The sequence below is a fragment of the Arachis duranensis genome, chromosome 7 (genome assembly GCF_000817695.3).
Source record: "Arachis duranensis cultivar V14167 chromosome 7, aradu.V14167.gnm2.J7QH, whole genome shotgun sequence".
NCBI classification, from domain to species: domain Eukaryota; kingdom Viridiplantae; phylum Streptophyta; class Magnoliopsida; order Fabales; family Fabaceae; genus Arachis; species Arachis duranensis.
In genome coordinates this window covers 75,169,461-75,187,620 of record NC_029778.3, presented here as the reverse complement: position 1 = coordinate 75,187,620, position 18,160 = coordinate 75,169,461, and the positions used below count along the sequence as shown (strand labels likewise).

The window sequence follows — 18,160 nt, the reverse complement described above, 5'->3', positions numbered from 1 at the left end:
ATATATATGATTTCATGAATAAGCATCTTTAAGGCTTTTAATATTCACAAGTAAATTCCAACTTCTATTCTGAAATTTTTCATGAAGTATACTAATACTGTACGTCATTTTAGGTCAACTCGAATTTTTTTTTTTCTGCCCCTACATATATTTTTATCCGACGATATTTTGGAATTTGTCCCGACATGCATATCTATATCTTTCAGGATTTAGAGAGAGAGTTAACTAAAGTCATTGGCAACCAATTTGTGCATGTTGACTTGGAAAATTCTACGGAAAAATGCAACTGATAATTATTACATACAAACCTCTTTCGTTCACTTCAGAGTTATATTTATTTATATGAGGTTTTTTTGTAAGATAAGAAATTAAGTAAAAGTTAAATGAGTTCGGGTTCTTTTTAAAGAAGCTTTGTGAACGACATTTGGTGTTAAGTATAGAAAAATCTTAATTGAAAAATTTAAAATTTTCAATAATTTCACTATGCATTTATTAAAGATAAAACCTTAAAAAATTTGTACTCTGAGAAATTAATGCTATCATTGAATGCTTTGTTTTATTTTTTAATATGAAACTATTGATGAACTCTGTCCAGCATAGTTATCAAACCCGAATCGGACCGACTGATTCGATCAAAAAGCCGGTAAATCGGACCTTAGACTCAAAAAACCCGATCAAATTCAGTCTAAATTGAGAATTGAACCGAACCGATTGACCTGCTGACGTCAGCACGCCCCCACTCAAATCTCAAAAATTTGGAGCATATGCTGGGTTCGAACTTGAAACATTCAAGTTATAAAAGAAGTTTGCCACCACTTGAACAAAGTTACTTTCTGCCTTAATTTTATCTTTTAGTAAATATATTATTAATTATTAGATATATCCTAATTAATAACTTATGTATTAATTCTTTTAGTCATGCAAATTTAAGATATTTTACTTATCTTTTAGTCATATTAATTTAATTTATTTTTTTTATATTTAATCTTTCTTAAATTAATTACTTTTTAATTATATCATTATTAAAATAAAAATTAACACTACAAAATTTATATTTAATTGAGGGGGTTTTTTAGTAGAGGTTTTTAAAAACCTCTAAAATACACTTTATTTATGGCAATTTATAAAACATCCCCTAATAGCTAATTTATAAAATTTAAACTATAACCCCAAAGAAAACCCCTCTTTTATGTGAGTTTTCAAAACTCATCGAAGTAGAGAGAAGAGAAGACAAAAGAGAATGCTATGGACAAAACCCTAAGTTCTCCACCGATGTAGCTATCATTGCAGTCGTCGGTCCGCCGCCATTGTAGTCGCTGGTTATGCCGCCGTTGCCGCCTAAATTCTCCTCTATCAACATTATGGTTTCAGATCTGGTGGCTCTGTAGCTATGATTGCCGCTGCAGTTTCCGCCGCCATTGCCACTGCAGTTTTCGCCATCGTTGCTGCTGTAGTTTCTGCGGTCGAAAACTTCTGAATCGAGCCATTGTTTCAAATCTATTTTCTCCTTCGAGTTGTCGCTGGTATTCTTCTTCTCCATATTTGACTTGTCTCTATTTCTCTGCTTCTTTGAAGTTCCAAATAAGCAACCAGCTTAGGTAATTATTCAAATGTGTTAAATCGGTGCTTAATACCGTACTTATTTCGACATTGAACCAATTGCCATTTGGTTATTATGTTAATTGGACTCATGATTATGGAATTTTACCATTGTGCAATGTCCTGCAAATTGAAATGGAATTCAAAATGGAAATGGCTTGTCTGAATATGCTTGCATGCTTTTACTTGTTCATTTTTGCCACAGTTTCATGTTTTATCGAGATATTCTGCATTTCGTTGTACATTTTGATATGCTTTTACTGATTTTGCATTTCTTTGTTCAAATTGTTGAATAAATTGGTGAATTGCTGGGCTCATGATGGAAATTATCCGCATAAGGATTCAATAATGAATATAAATATTATAGACAACTCCATTTGATAAAACTCTGTTGCCTACATTTTTTAGAATGAACGTGAACTTTTGTTCCTTGTGTGAAGGAAGTGAATAGGAATTTCTCATCTCAAAGTTACATTTTTATTATTCAATTTATTCTCTGTGTAATTTGTGGAAAAGATTAAACTGAAGCATACATGTAATTTCAATAATTTTTTTGCTGCTTCTGATAATTTCATAATGATATGTGGCCTATGATTTTCATTACATTCTGTTCTTCAAATTTGTTATATAAACATTAAATTTAGAGGTTTCAAAATCTTTCCCCTTGTTAGATTCTCAATGTTCTCACTAGTGATTGAAACTTGTATTTGTTGTTTCTTATTGTTTTTTATTTTTACTGTTAACTACTAAATTCATAATGCTAACTTCAAATTAAACTCTACTTTGATCTGGAAACTATAGTTGCTTGCAATGCTAAATACTACAATCTATTAAATTTCTTTTTTATGCTTTTCATAACTCAAAGGCAGTGCTTCCCCTTGCTCTGTATGCTTTCTCTCTTATCTCTTCTTAACATAGATGCACTGTTTAGGGAAAACAGTACTATATATTGATATGCTTAATTAAAACTATTTAATTTAAAGTTAATAGTTATAATATATAATAATCCTTCATATACCTTATTAGAATCCATACGTCTCATCATCATGGTTATCAAAGTAATGCTCCAATTCAAAATTGAAAAATCCCATGAAAGGGTTATAAGAGAGGACATACATGAAAGCATGGTGGGAGACTATACCACTTTTAACGTTAGGAATGTTATGGTGCAGACTCTAATTAAGTTTGTTTTTCTTCTTTTCCCTACCTAAGCTTCCTTCTCTTCTATTTTCATCTCATCTGCACACTCAATTAAACATTTTCAGCTTTAATTTGGTAGGATCTTTGGACACAAAGATAATGCTGCTGGTTCAAGTTCACTTCTTGTGTTGGAAAGCCACCAATCCGTTAAATCTGAATGTTGCATCATCTTTAAAATGTAGTAATATATAGTCTTTTGAGAGGTTAAGTCTCCAAAATTGTTGCACCATGGAGTGTTATCTATGTCCATAATACGCATTCCCGGTAATAGCTGAAATTTTCCTTTCTTAATTGGTAATCATGCAGTGATTAAACTTTTATGCATTAATGCTGCTGGCCTGGTCTGTATCATCATCTATTATAGAAAAGTGAACAACTGAGAAAATATTAATATATTCTTGCTAGGACATGTTAATTTGTACATCTACAACATGATTTAAACTAAAATCAGTTTCAGTTTCATTTCCACCATAATAAAGTAATAATCTATGTTGTAATACCTAAGTAATCTTTCTGCTACATGATCCTTTATTTTTAGCTTTAATTTGGATCAGAATAGAATAGAGTTGTTCCCTCTTTATTAATTATTCTCTTTCATTTCTTTATGAAAATTTGTACAAAATTTCACCAAAGGTAACATTTTAAGCTTTTTATTTATTATGTACTTGATAGTTTTATATTTAATTATTAGTATAATGTCTAATTATCTTTTGTGTGCTTAACAATTTTGTGTTTGTTGATATGCAGTCATGCCAAGGGGCAAACGCATAAAAAATTCATTGAAATTTGTAGATGAGAGGGAAACCAACAATGCTTCGCGTTCACTTCAACCTCCAGCACCAGTAGCATATGAAGATACCACTAGTGTAGAGGCTAGTGAGGCTCCTTCTCAAGCCCCTTTTCAAGCCGCTGCAAATTCCATTTCATCTGATGGAGCCACGCGTTGTTCTAACTCAAAGTCTTCATCTTCTTGGAATATGGAGATAATTGGTATTAATTTATATTGCATAATTAATTAATATGATTAAAGTATAGTTTAAATCATTTATGCTATTAGATTGAATATGTCCTGATCCATAATCTTTTATGCTAGCTTAAAAAATTGTAACTCCTAATATTTTATATTTGATTTTTGAGAATAATTGTAACAATGAAGTTTAAAAAAATGGATAAACAGTTAATATACATGCATTATTTATGAATGCTTTCAATAATGAAGTTTTTTATTTTCCTTAAGACTCTACAAATATGAAGAAGAAGGCTAAGATCAAAGTCAAGGATGTTTGCAACTTACCTAGAGGAGACCATGTAATTGTAGAGGTTGATGAAGAGGGTGCAGCATATGGTGAAGCACAAGGTTTACTTGCTGGTTATTGTGGTATATTAGCAACTAATGCACATATCTTTCCAATTAGCTTTGAAAAGTGGTCAGGACAAGAAAATGGTGGCATGCCTAAGTCTTTCAAGGATGAGTGCTTTGATACAATGATAAAGGTAAAATTTATTTTATTTGAAACTTCTATTAGTTCAAGTAATTATTATTTATTTATTTATTTTTTTGTTTGAAGCACCACTTCTATTTTACAAGCACAGAAAAGATCGCCTATAGGTATTGCATTCAAAGTATTGCAAAAAAGTGGGCAACATATAGGCAAAGATTGTGGAATGAGTTCTATGATCCAACCATGAGAAGAGAAGCATTGGTGAACAATGTGCCTGATGATGTTCCAAGAGATCAATGGGCTTGTTTTGTCAATTATCGACTAAAACCGTCTACAGTTGTAAGACACTAAACAATTCATTTAGTTTTTGTTGAATTAAAAAAATATTAATTGAAGTTATTATATTTATTTTTAGGAGCTTTGCATGAAAAATAAGGAAAATCAAAGCAAGCAAACCATTCCTCACACTTGTGGATCGAAATCCAACTCTCGGAGGCGACATGAAATGGTACATGTGTGATTTTACTTGCATTATATATGTTAATTATTTAACCCTTTATTCTTTCTTTTTTAGTACTTGGAAACGGGAAAGAAGCCTAGTAGAGGAATGATGTACATTGAAACACACAAGAGAAAGGATGGGTCTTTTGTAAATAACGAGGCATTAACTATAGTGGTAAGTGTTTTGTAAACCTTTGCTATCTCATCTTATTTTATTTGTATGTGATCATGTAAAAATGGGATTTGAGTGTGGTTTCTTGTGGATTGAGATATATAATGATCATAGGATGCTTAAATGAAACAAAAGCAGCTTGAAACGTTGACAATTCTGAGGTTTGATTTTAAAGGGCAACTAAATTTGGTGTGGCAACTAAATTAAGCAAAAGGGTCTTGTACACTCTCTGTTTGCAGTTATTTTGTCTCATTAATAAAAAAATATGCAGCACTGAATTGTAATGTACTAGTTAAGATTATTACATCAAAACTAAGAAGTGTTGTTACAACTTAGGATATTCAATGATGGTAACTTTCAACAATGCAGAGCCTAAAATTGTAATGTATTAGCTAACCAAATTATCTAAATCTGGTATTGTATTCACACCTCAACACAAAAATAGGGTGCCATGTGTGATTGGTGGTAGAGCAGTATAACAAAATAGTCTGGGCGCCTTTAACAGGTACAAGAATAGGTCAACTCTCGAATATCCTATTATTCAGGGTAGAGGCTGAATTTCATGCTATTCATTTTTCTTAATTCTTATTCTTGTTCGTAACAAACTTAACAACATGTTGCCTCTAATTCAGAGAAAAAGAAAATGGCTATGCTGATGTGAAATGAAATTGATCTAACATTGTTATGAAAATGGCTATGCCTCTAATGAGATATATAATGTCCTTCAATTTATGTTGTTAATTACTGTTAGTTCATTATTGTTATTGGTATGGTACAGTCAATTATTTCATTCTGTTTTTGTATTTTAATAGTGAGTATATCTGCATTTCTGCATTAGTCTCTGTTTACTACTTTTAAATAAATAGATAGATAAATTGAATAGTTTCTGTTTACTACTTTTAAATAGGAACAGATTGGGCTGAATATGACACAATCAAATGCACAATTTGAGGTGTCCCCTAATGATGCTGTTGGTAAAGTTTTGGGACCTGAACACTCTGGGAGAGTTCGTTGCATGGGCATGGGAGCAGCGCCTACAAATACTTTTAGGAATGTGAGAAGTCGGCTTAATAGGATGACCATCTCAACTAATTCAGCTAGATCTTCTTCACCTACTACTGTTGCAATTTTACAGGAAAAAATCAATAATTTGGAGTCTGACTTACATAATTCACAGCAAAAGGTCACTAGTCTAGAGTCTAAGTTGCATCAATCATTTGATATGATGAAAGCATACCTAATGATGAAGGAAGGAGGAATTCCCGAAGCGCTTGTTGGCTTCTTTTCTGCCCGAGAGGTAACTTTATAGTAAACTCATTTGTTAGGAATATAAGTTTAGATAGAGTAATACTTATTAATATTGAATATAGGTTTAAATGCTCTTCAAAATTGAGTTGTTAGGCTTATATCGAATCATCTTGATGCTTAACTTTACTGAAATTACTAATAACATCTTATGTTTACATATAGGCTAATGATGCTGAAAGCGAGCCTACTACTCCCTTTGATGCTAGGAGATCAGCTGGTGATAGCAACGGACATCCGACGACAAATATTTGAGCATACTACTCCCTTTGTTTTATTTTACTTTTTTTAAAAAAAATAGAAATAACTGTGTAGAACAATACCATATGCAATTATATTTGGAACTATTGACATTGAGAATTTTTTATATAAAGAGTTATGTCTTATATTGAGGAATTGTGCTATAAAAGATTTAGTTTTTAAATTTTGATACTAAGAAATAAATTTTTAATTTGAGAGTATGTAAATCAGATGAGATTAATGAATAATTTGAAATTAAAAATAAATAAATAATTATAGGATTTGTGGAGGTTTGAAAATCTCACAAAATAGTTAATTTTGTTAAATTAAAAAAATAATTTGTGGGGGTTTTAAACTGTCACAAAAGTGATATAAAATTGCCACCAAAATTCAATATAAAACTCCCACTAAATACACACAAAACCCCCACTAAATAGATTGTGGAGGTTTTTAAAAACCCCCACAAAAGACCTCGTGGCACCTCAAATTTTGGGGGTTTTAGAAACTCCCACAAATCATTTGGTGGGGGTTATGAACCTCCACAAATAAGAAAAAAAACTGCCACAAATAAATAAAAATCTTGTAGTGTAAACTTTGTTAAATATCTATAAATTAAAAAAAGATAAGTAAAATTTTTTTATTAATCATGACATATTTTTGTTATTGATAATTATATGATATCTATTAATATTAATATTTTTTAACATATATTTGAATAATGTAATAGATACTAATTAATTAATGAATTAGAAAATAAGTTAAGTCAATAAACTTTTTTATTAACTATATGTTTTTCATTAGGTAAATCGAATTTTTTGTCCTTTAATGAGTCGATATGTAGATAATAGATATATCTATGTGCATATATTCTAACGGATATTCTAATATTATCTATATTAAGAAGTATATTCAGTAACAAATATCTGTACTAGACTCATATTGGCTTATTGCTGAATAAGGAATTGAATCAAGCGGAGCCCTTTTAACTCAGTGGTAGAGTAACGCCATGGTAAGGCGTAAGTCATCGGTTCAAATCCGATAAGGGGCTTTGAGCCCGACCCTTTTTCATTCTCATAAAACAAAACCTCAGCAGTAGTATTGGTCTTTTGTTCGAAAACGGCTGTTAATACCCCGTAGGCTGAGGAGCAAAAGAAGAAATCCACCCGAGGAGAGGCTGCTTGTATATCCACCATTTGAGTCTCCAACAATTATTCCAATAATAACATATCCGATTTGACATTTGATATAAAAAATAAATTTTATATAATTATTTAATTATGATCGAATTAACTGATTAAACTTATGACCCATTAATTAAACCAGTGATCCAATAACCCAATAACTTGACCGAATCGATTGTCGGTTCAGTTCTAATAACTACGCTGCCCAGTGCCAGCCTGAACCGACGTACATGAGCTATCAAATAATTGAATGCTTTTGAAAAATCAACTCTTGACTAATTAATATCCACTCATTTCCTATACTTTATGTTTTTTTTTTGAAGTTTGATGAAAATATCTACTCTTCTTTTCCGCGTAGTCGTACTGGCTCAATTATATATGCATGCAGGTGCCTACGTAGACCGTTTACCAATCCTTTCTCCCTCTTATTTCTTTCACATCAAAATCTTCAAAGTTTGGCATTTTCCTCCCGAGTACCGACCATTCAATTCTCAACCAATTTATTGTCATTTTTTAATTTTTTTTCAAAACATTTTTGGTGTTCAGATGTATTAAATGATAAAAAGATTTTTAATAAAAAAAATTGTTTGGTTGTTCGCTTGTCAAACGAGTCAGATCTAAAAGTGAGAAAGGTGGAGCGACTGGGAGACGGGTGTAGATGAGCCTTGACGCATAGTTCTTCTAGGTTACCGAGCTGTGTATGTGAGGAGAAGTCCACCTGCAAAAGGACTTTGACGCTCAAGTCAGTGTCCGTATGAAACGAAGGTTTATTTCAGCGTAAGTGACGTACCTGGGGAAGGGGTAGGACCCTCCCCTTATATAGTCTGTACCAACGTGGGTCCTATACAGGCAGACCCTCTTTCTTGAAAGCTTCCTTTCCAGCTGTCCAGCTCCAGCTGTCTAGGTTCACGTAGAAGGAAATGCCACTCGGGTCGCGCCTTGGTTGGGCCCTGTTAACCCACCGGGTTGGGCGGATGCCCGGACCTTAGTTCAAGGTTAATGGGCTGGGCCGGAACAGTGCTGATGAGCGGATATTTTATACGTTTTTTGGCATCATTTTCATATAGTTTTTAGTATGTTTTATCTAACTTTTATTAAGTTTTCATAGGTTTTAGTGTAAAATTCACATTTTTGGATTCTACTTTGAGTTTGTGTTTTTATGCAATTTCAGGTAAATTTTGGCTGAAATTGAGGAGCTGGAGCAAAAATCTAATTCAGAGACAGAGAAAGCATTGCAGATGCTGTCCGGAGCTAACCTCCTTGCATTCAAAAGAGCTTTTCTGGAGTTACAGAAGTTCAAATGGAGCATTCTAAATGGCTATGGAAAGCTAACATCTAGAGCTTTCCATCAAAGTATAATAGTCCATACTTTGCTTCATAATTGAAGGCCCAAAACTGGCGTCCAATGCTAGTCTCCTGCCCTATTCTAGCGTCCAGTGCCCAAAGGAGAAGAGACCAGCGTTCAACGCCCATAAAAGACCCCCTAGCCAGCGTTCAATGCTCTAGAGGCCTCCTAGTACGTGGATATCATCAAAGTTCAGCCGAAACACTCACCAAGTCGGCCCCAGAAGTGGATTTTATCACTAAAAGATTGTTTTACCCTTTTTATGTAATCCTTAGTCATTAGTTTAATATTAAAGAGAGACGATCACACTTGTTTAGGATCTCTTCTAGCATATTTCAAATTTTACATTGCACTTTCTATCAGTATGAGTTTCTAAATCTCCTAAGTTGAGGAGAGGAGCCCTGCTGAGTTTTATGGATTAATAAAAGTATTACTATTTCCTTTCAATCCGTGCTCGATTTTCTATTCTAAGATCTATCTTCGTTCTTCATTATAAGACCGCGTGCCTGACAACCACCCGTATTCTTCTTAGGTTTGTGTGACTACGTAACTGGAAAGCATTGAACCACCAGCTTGATTATACATCTCTTAGATGGCCAATCCACGAGTTTGTTGGGGACTTCTCGAAACATCAGTTCAGCCGAGGTATGGGGAGATTAGAGTTTTTGTGGTAGAGGCTAGAATCCAAAGGCACAGCATTCTCTGATCCGGAAGATTCGACCTTGTCTGTGGCATTTTAAGTAGGATCATTAAGGAGAATGGACTGCAAGAGCTTCACCCTCAATCAGAATGGACACTAACCTTGGGGTTCAGATCTGAAGGAGCATTGGCAACCTCTTAACCGGCGTTAATCACATACAGCCTGCCATAGAAGAAATCATTCACAGTTGAAGAAGACAGTAAGACCAGAATTAATCCAGAAGAACAAAGCATCTCTAGGCCTTAACTATCTTTTATCATTGATAATAATCAAACCTAGTATTTCCATCTTTAATTCCTTTTATGCGTTTAACCAAATCCAACAACTCTTCTATCCGCCTGACTAAGATCTACAAGATAACCATAACTTGCTTCAAACCACAATCTTTGTGGGATCGACTCTGACTCGCTCAGGTATTACTTGGACGACCTAATGTACTTGCTGGTTCAGTTGTGCGGAAGTGTGGGATTCTGCGAGCGCTGTGGCTGGCACGTTTTTCTCAACTCCCCTTTATGTGTAGTTCCCGATAGGCCGGCTGCCCGTGGCAGGGACGTGTCCCCTACATGCAAGTACCCCTCATCTGCTCCTGGGGAACATCAACCATCGCGTCGTTCTTTGCACGGGGAATTTAATGCCGATTATGACTAATTTGAAGGGCCAGAGGAAATGACCATTATACCCTTGTCTTTTCGCGCTTTCATCTTCGACGGTTACTATTCCAGTTTTCTCAAAACTGCTTTTCTTCATTATCCCTTCATTCTCCACTCACTTCCGTACCTGCTTATTTTTGCTGCTTCATTCTTTGGATTGCTCTCGAAAGAATTCTTGTGCACAGTTCACTATCTGACTATTGCTTTCTTTATGCATATTTCTCATGTAAGTGCTTTACATTCCTTTGCTGCTCTTACCGTTTCATTCTATGATTGCATGCCACTTTCATTTTGCTTTAGTCCGTTTTTGCTTGAACCAACGTAGCTTTCGTTAGGTAGTTGCTAGAGGGGGTACCATTTTAGGTGCATTATTTGTTTTTGATTTGTCATTCGATATTAGATCGCCATTAGATTCTCGTCCAGTAGGCTGTAGTGCTAGTTTCTGCTTCTTCTGAGCTCCCAACCTCTTGTATATCAAGTTATTAGGTTTGTTATAGCAAACTCTTTAACAAGTTCTGTTTTTTGTTGTTATTATTATTTAAAAATGTTATTTATACACTAAAATCAGCTACTAAAAATAGTCGTCATATATTTATACATAAATATATGTATTATTAACTTATTTTTAATATATATTTTATATTAATAATTAATTTTAGTAGTTAATTTTAGTATGCGCATAACATGATTAATTATTATTAGTGGCCCATATAAAATTCACTTGAACTTTGTAATACAATAGTATAAAAAATATGTAATAGATTATTATCAGATCTACTGAATTTGCCACTAATTACCGATAAAAATATCCGACAATAATAACTAAAAAGATAACAAATTTGTGAGATTTATCTTTGAAAAAAAATATGAAGGCCATTTTAATGTTTTGGTGCCCTAATTACTATCAAATTATTCCTAGCAATTATTTAAAAAAAATTATGTAATTTTTGAAAAAATGTGTAATATTAATTATAATGATATGTATTCTTTTGAGTAAAAGAAAATCAACCTAATTTACTATTATAATTTTCTACTATTAACAAAATATTTTCTGTGTTTTAATAAATAGGTATATGTTTTATTTTGAGATAAATATTATAAAATCAAAGGTGTGTCAAATAATACATGCCAAAAAAATTCATATATTTATGTATAAATATATGTATTATTTAACTAATTTTTAATATATATTTTATACTAATAGTTAATTTTAGTAATTAATTTTAGTATACACATAACATGATTAATTATTATTAGTGGTCCATATAAGATTCACTTGAACTTTGTAATACACTAGTATAAAAAATATGTAATTGATTATTATCAGATCTACTGAATTTGCCACTAATTACTAACGGAAATATCCGACAGTAATAGCTAAAAGGATGACGAGTTTGTGGGTTTACCTTTTTTAAAAATCAACTCAAAGGAATATTATTTATCTTCTTTAATTTTCAAATTAGGTTTAATTTTTGCGTAGCAACTGTATTAATTAAATGAACTTTTTTAACTATAAATATCAATAAGAGTCGGCTTCTAATTGTGTTGGGAAGTAAATTTGTAAATAATTGTTTATTAATATATATGGAAAGAGAGAAATTTTGATAGTAGTGTTAAGAGAAGAATTACTTAATTTTTTAAAAATATAAAACCTAAAACAATAAAATTTTAAATTATATATTATTATTTAAATTACTATTTTAGTGTTTTAATTTGTATATTAGATCTTTTGAAAGCTAATTATTTTTTATAATAACAAAATATAATCGTAACAATAACCATGCTATATGTACATAAAAAAATAATTATCTGTATAAAATATATATTAAAATATAAAATACACATTGAAAATAAGTTAAACAATACATATATTTATATACAGATATATAGTGGTTAATAGATAATTTAATATTTAATTTTTTATATACACATAATATTTTTATTATAAAAATTATTATTATGTTATATAAATTTTGCTCCACTACCAAAATTTTCTGGATTTATCATTGTTCATAACCTAAAGCTTTGATATCACATGTTAGACTTAATATAATTTTTAATATACATTATAAAATTATCATTCACATGAAAGATCTTGAAATTTATGATTATCACAAATAGAAATAAAAATAGTTACTAACCTTGATCCATGATAATAATAATAATAGTATTAGGAAGAATTCATTTTATCTATTCCTTTGCCTTCTTAAGTTTTTCTTCAATTTACTTATTGATAGTAAATGAAGAAGAAAAGCTTTATAGGTAAAAAGAGAGTACTAAATTTTGATTTCTTTTTCATAAAAGCTAACTTTTATCAAGTTAGTTACATTTCAAAATAATCATATAACTTTTTTATTTTATTATTTTAATTAAATATTTATTAAACTAATAAAATAAAACACATTACACACATAAAACATCATATAATAATACAATTTTTTACAATACTTTCATGAAACTCTCATTTTAACTTCTACAATTTACATCTTTCCACTACAAGAAAAAAGGCCTATGGCCACGCTTTTTTCATGTCACGCTTTAAAACTGTAGTCAAAAGTGGTTAACGGCCACACTTTTATGAGGGTGGCGATTGATTACAGATTTAGCCATTTTTTTCTGTTACACTTAAAAAGCGTGGCAAAAGGGATCTATGGCCACGCTTTTATGAGGGTGACAATTGATTTGAGATTTAGCCACATTTTTTTTGCCACGCTTTTTAGCCACGCTTTTTGCCACGCTTTTTTGCCACGCTTAAAAAGCGTGGCCATAGAGATACAGGTACGCTTTTAAAGCATGGCAACATAATTTTGTTATAGTGCCATTTTAAAAGCGTGGCCGTTTCTTGTAACTTTTTTGGCACACTTCAAAAGCGTGGCCAAAAGGTTCTAAAAAAATTTAATTTTTTAAGTCTGAGAGTGACAATGCAATAAACAAACACTTATTCCCCATTCTCCTAACCCTAATTCACGCTGCAGCAGCGCCTCCCTCTCTCCCTCGTTTTCTTCATTCGAGCACTCCTCTTCCATCCTTCTCATACAGACACGCAGGATGGCAGTAGCGATGGTGGTTCGTCGTCGCTCTCATAGCGCCTTCGCGAGTCCCAGCTACGGCGTCGTCAAGCTCTTCTCCCGCTTCTTCTTCTTCGCGTTGCGTCTTCGTCTTCCCAAGCCGCCTATTCCAGCTTCGCTTTCCAGTTTTGTTGTCGTTTCAGCTTCCGCTACGTCACCAAACGGCACCGTTTTGAAAAGGAAGAGGCCTGCTAGGCTTGATATACCTGTTAGCTCCTTGGCCTTTGGCATTCTGCCAACACCCTCTGCTGCGGCACCGCGTGATGTTGTGGAGGAAGAACGTGATGCCTTCTCTATTTATTGCAAGAAAGGCAGGAGGGAGCACATGAAAGATCGCTACTCTACTGCGATAACCTACGCGGACAACAAAAACTGGTAACAAAATTTCACTTTTTCTTTTTAATTTGTTTCTGGAATGTTTAATTTGTTTGAACATAGATGAATTATTCTAATTTTGAGGATGGGTTTGGTCAATGATTTAGGGGTTTTATTTGTTAATGGGATTCATGAATTTTAGGGAAGGACCATAATGAATGTAACCCTAGGTGGAATGGATTTGGAGAAAATCTAATTAGCAAAATTTGTTTGGATATGATGAATGCAGGCATTTTTTGGAATTTTCGATGGGCAAGGTGGTGCAAAGGCTGCCAAATTTGTGCAAATAACTTAGAAAAGAATGTGTTAGATGAAGTGATTCTTAGTGAAGAAGATAGCATTGAGGAGGCTGTGAAGCGCGGTTATGTCAAGACTGATTATGCTTTCTTGAAAAGTGATCTGATTATTTGTTTTTGAATTTGATTTTTTGTTTTGATTTTCGTGGTTCTTCATTTTTTTCTGATTTTTCTATTCTAAACTGTTTTTTGTTCTATTATGATATTTGGATTTAGGTTTTTTCTCTCTTTAAACTTCTGAATATTTGGTTTTGTTCTGCTGCAGCTGTGGTAGTGCTCCACTGCTGCTAGGTGGTGCTGAACTGCTATTGCTTTGCCTGTCCTGTGGTGGTGCTGCTCCTCCTATTCTTCTCCTGCTCTTTTCTTCTCAGCACTGCTCATCTTCTTCTCAAGCCTTCTATAATTTATTGATATCTTCTAGGCATGCTTTTGTAATAATGTATTGACTTGTATATTTAACCTCTCAAACCATAAGTTTCAATAATTTCAAAACAGAAGAAAATCTTAGCTATATATGTAAACTGAAATAAAATAATAAGGACCAAGCGAACTAAAAAATTACATGTATATATTCAGGTATGATTTGAGTTGGACTATTGTAATATCTATCAGGATTGGCCACAAGCATGATTAGTTTTTAAAATCTCTGTCCAAATATGGCCAGGAGAGAACTCAGGAAACTGAAGATGATAAGTTTCTCTAACTATGTTCTTATGTTGTACATGAAACATGTGATAGATGCAAAATAAAGCTTGTAGTGAACAACTGAAGGGAATATCAAATTCCTATGGGCATCATCTAAATGTCAAGCATCATTTCTGTACTCCCTGATCTTTTAGTTCCTCTTATTGGTGGTTTTTTTAATGGATAAAAATGAAATAGTTAAGCTTCTTATCTTTTTTTCCCCTACTCTAGGAGTTTGTTTTAAACATGTCATAAATGTAGAATAATGTAATATTTGCTAAGGTGAAACTTTGAGCACTTTTGACATGACTACTTTGATCATTGACTTCTCAACTATTATGTAGAACTCTATTCTATTTGAAACAAACAATTTATTATTTTCCTTCTTATTCTGATTGCTAGGATTGTCGTATTAGGTGATCAGTAAGATGCTGGAACCAGTTCAATTTTGTGTTGGCACTTCGTCTCTAGTAGTACTAGGGCCAAGTGCACTAATTTTAGACATCTCAGTTAGTAGTTGAGCTAATTTTTGTATGTGAAGTGTCTAACATCTTACTTAAATCAATGGAATATGTTTTTGTTATATTTTCTCTAATGCAGCTGGATATAGAAGTCAGGGTGAAGTACAGGTCAATAATGCTTGGCCTAACATACTTCAGATGCAGCCCTTACCATATAACATTAGAAAAGGAGAACTTCTGTTATTTGAAATCATGAATTCCTTCTTGTTCTGTCTTTTCCCTTAAAGATGTATTGTTTCATCTTTATTACATTATTCTAACAAGAAAGCACGTTCTTTTTTATGGGTTGAGTTTTTGCAATGGAGTTTTGATTCTTTTGTGTTCCTAATAAAAAAAGATCTTAAAGTACTTGTTTCTTTCTAACTCCTTAATTGTTTTGTGGCCATTGTTATTGAACAGATTGCAATCTGAACTAATGGCGCTAATGGTAATAAGCTTATATGCCCACTACATATATATGATCTTTCTCTTGTATTTGGAAAAAGATTACTGATTATTGAAGCTTTGTGTTCATGGGAATTTCAGATGAGCGGAGATTCAGGTATATCTGCGTTTCTTGACGAGGACAACATATTCTGTTGGAAAGGGACAATAACAGGAAGTAAAGACATGTGTTTGAAGGAACTGAGTACAAGTTGTCACTTTCGTTTCCCAATGATTACCCTTTTAAGGCTCCAAAGGTCAAATTTGAAAGCACCTGCTTCCATCCAAACATAGATGTTCATGGTAATATATGCTTGGACATTCTTCAGGTAGTAATTATGTGAAGATTCCTGTCCTCTCTTATTTGATCAACACAAAATATAAAGCTTGGGTATGACAAAATAATTCTGTGTCCTCAGCCAACATCTGTGTCTTAACTAGTTTAGATTGTGTGCAGAAGATGTGTGTATAAACATAATATTGAATATATTTTTTGTTGGAACAACATTAACATTTACTTTCTTGTGAAGGGTAGTTTTTGAAGCGGGAAGATTGTTCTTATATTCTGGACTGGATAGGAGAAACCCAAAGGTGAAGTAAATGGAGCTTCTCTTTCGGGATTCGTCATCAATTAGCCACAAATTGGATAGTTTTAGTGATCTCCTAAGTTCTAATGATAAACTTATTTTGTCCTAATTCAATTATTAGTTGTTATAGAATTGTAATTTTTTAATTATAATTATAGCATGTAAATAATTCATGTAAATCAATAAAAAATCAATTCTTTTATACCTTCTAATTTTCTCCTTCTTTTTTAATTTGACAAAGGAATAGGCCACGCTTTAAAAGTGTGGCAAAAGATTTTAGTTGGTGAGCTGTATGTGCTCTATCGGCACGTTTTTGAAGCGTAGCCAAAACCAAACTAATCGGTACACTTCAAAAGCATGGCAATATGTACACTTTTTGATACGCTTCTCAAGCATAGCTATAGGTTAATACATATAGCCACGCTTTTTAAGCGTGGCAAGAGATGAAAGCATGCCAAAAAAAGCGTGCCGATAGGTCCACAAAAACGTGATGATAGAACAACCGGCACGCTGGCAGATGTGGTCCTTCTAAAAGTGTGCTGATAGTTCAAAAAGCGTAGCGAAAAATTATCAACACGCTTTTTGGCACTTTTTAGTACGTTTTAAAAGCGTGACAAAAAACTTAGTTTCTTGTAGTGTCTGTATTTTCACCGAAATTTTAATTTTATCTAAATTAATATTTCATTAGTATATTATTTATTTCTTCTTCTCTACGAATGTTTAGCAAGGCATAAACTTTATCCAGTTTGATTAAGAAATTTATCACAATATAAATGGATCATAATCACAGTCAACATAGCTTTCTATCTCCAAGTATCAAAATGTACATGTCATATATGCCACACCTCTAGGAATTCTAGCCATCAGATTCAGATAGATCTAGCCATCAGAGACTACACCTACATATATGTCTATCCTTGGACGAAATTTTGGAAATTGTCCCAACATGTCCCCGTCCATTATAAAATTTTGGAATTTGTCCCGACATGCATATCTATATCTTTCAGGATTTAGAGAAAGGGTTAACTAAAGTCATTGGCAACCAATTTATGCATGTTGACTTGGAAATTTCTACGGAGAATGCAACTGATAATTATTACATACAAACCAAATTTATCTTTTACAGAGTTATATTTATTTATACGAGGTTTAATTTTTTGTAAAATAAGAAAGTAAGTAGAAGTTAAATGAGTCCTCATTCTTTTTATTTGCTTAGAATATTTTTAAAGAGGCTTTGTGAACGACATGTGGCGTTAAGTATAGAAAATCTTATTGAAAAATTAAAGTTTATAATAATTTTACTATGCATTTATTAAAGATAAAACCTTAAAAAAACTGTACTCCAAGAAATTAATGCTATCATCGAATGATTTGGTTTTTTTTTTTTTTAAATATGAACTATTGAACATTTGAACTCTACCAAGTGCCAACTTGAACCGACATACATGAGCTATAAAATAATTGAATGCTTTTGAAAAATCAACTCTTGACTAATTAATATCCACTCTTTTCCTATACTTTATGTTTTTTAATTTTTCAAGTTTGATGAAAATATCTACTCTTCTTTTCCGCGTAGTCGTACTGGCTCAATTATGCATGCATGTGCCTACGTGGACCCTTTACCAATCCTTTCTGGCTCTCTTATTTTTTTCACATCAAAATCTTCAAAGTTTGGCATTTTACTCCCGAGTTCCGAGCATTCAATTCTTAACTAATATATTGTCATTTTTTAATTTTTTTTGAACATTTTTTGTGCGTTTGGATGCATTAAATGATAAAAAGGATTTTTAATTAATAAAACTTTTTTTTAAATTTAATGCGAACTACAATTTTTAAAAAATATTTTAACATAATAAATAAAAAAATATTTT

The 18,160-nt window shown here is 32.4% G+C and overlaps 2 protein-coding genes and 1 non-coding gene across 13 annotated transcripts; all 3 read left to right on the top strand.

Moving 5' to 3' along the window:
- Nucleotides 1–1,213: 1,213 nt before the first annotated feature.
- Nucleotides 1,214–6,605, top strand: LOC107459600 (uncharacterized). 3 transcript variants are annotated; one of them, XM_052251906.1, is made up of 9 exons: nucleotides 1,216–1,523; nucleotides 3,547–3,789; nucleotides 4,037–4,293; nucleotides 4,368–4,580; nucleotides 4,657–4,749; nucleotides 4,816–4,917; nucleotides 5,822–5,968; nucleotides 6,050–6,211; nucleotides 6,385–6,605. In XM_052251906.1, the coding sequence occupies exons 2-9, from the start codon at nucleotides 3,549–3,551 to the stop codon at nucleotides 6,472–6,474; spliced, it is 1,305 nt and encodes a 434-aa protein (XP_052107866.1). In that variant the 5' UTR covers nucleotides 1,216–1,523; nucleotides 3,547–3,548; the 3' UTR covers nucleotides 6,475–6,605. The 3 variants fall into 3 exon arrangements, with proteins under 3 accessions (XP_052107865.1, XP_052107866.1, XP_015933327.1); XM_052251905.1 differs by having other exon boundaries at nucleotides 1,214–1,523; nucleotides 5,828–6,211; XM_016077841.3 differs by having other exon boundaries at nucleotides 1,217–1,523; nucleotides 5,822–6,211.
- Nucleotides 6,606–7,435: 830 nt separating this feature from the next.
- TRNAT-GGU (transfer RNA threonine (anticodon GGU)) lies at nucleotides 7,436–7,507 on the top strand. Its single transcript has one exon. It is a non-coding gene; the product is annotated as a tRNA-Thr (tRNA).
- Nucleotides 7,508–13,315: 5,808 nt separating this feature from the next.
- On the top strand, nucleotides 13,316–16,493 carry LOC107459603 (probable protein phosphatase 2C 25). Of its 9 annotated transcripts, none has more exons than XR_008001334.1 (4): nucleotides 13,316–13,778; nucleotides 14,340–15,706; nucleotides 15,805–16,005; nucleotides 16,238–16,493. XR_008001334.1 is itself a non-coding variant. In XM_052251909.1 (2 exons), the coding sequence occupies exons 1-2, from the start codon at nucleotides 13,384–13,386 to the stop codon at nucleotides 14,518–14,520; spliced, it is 576 nt and encodes a 191-aa protein (XP_052107869.1). In that variant the 5' UTR covers nucleotides 13,316–13,383; the 3' UTR covers nucleotides 14,521–16,493. The 9 variants fall into 9 exon arrangements, 1 of the variants encoding a protein (XP_052107869.1); XR_008001335.1 differs by having other exon boundaries at nucleotides 16,233–16,493; XR_002366138.2 differs by having other exon boundaries at nucleotides 15,805–16,031.
- The last annotated feature ends 1,667 nt before the right edge of the window (nucleotides 16,494–18,160 follow it).

What these genes read in the sequence shown, in the direction of transcription:
- LOC107459600 (XM_016077841.3), top strand. Translation starts at nt 3,549, where the DNA reads ATGCCAAGGGGCAAACGCATAAAAAATTCATTGAAATTTGTAGATGAG. An exon ending in TTGGAATATGGAGATAATTG is followed by an intron (nt 3,790 to 4,036) that starts GTATTAATTTAT and finishes ATTTTCCTTAAG; the next exon opens with ACTCTACAAATATGAAGAAG. An exon ending in GACTAAAACCGTCTACAGTT is followed by an intron (nt 4,581 to 4,656) that starts GTAAGACACTAA and finishes ATTTATTTTTAG; the next exon opens with GAGCTTTGCATGAAAAATAA.
- LOC107459603 (XM_052251909.1), top strand. Translation starts at nt 13,384, where the DNA reads ATGGCAGTAGCGATGGTGGTTCGTCGTCGCTCTCATAGCGCCTTCGCG. An exon ending in TACGCGGACAACAAAAACTG is followed by an intron (nt 13,779 to 14,339) that starts GTAACAAAATTT and finishes GTTCTGCTGCAG; the next exon opens with CTGTGGTAGTGCTCCACTGC.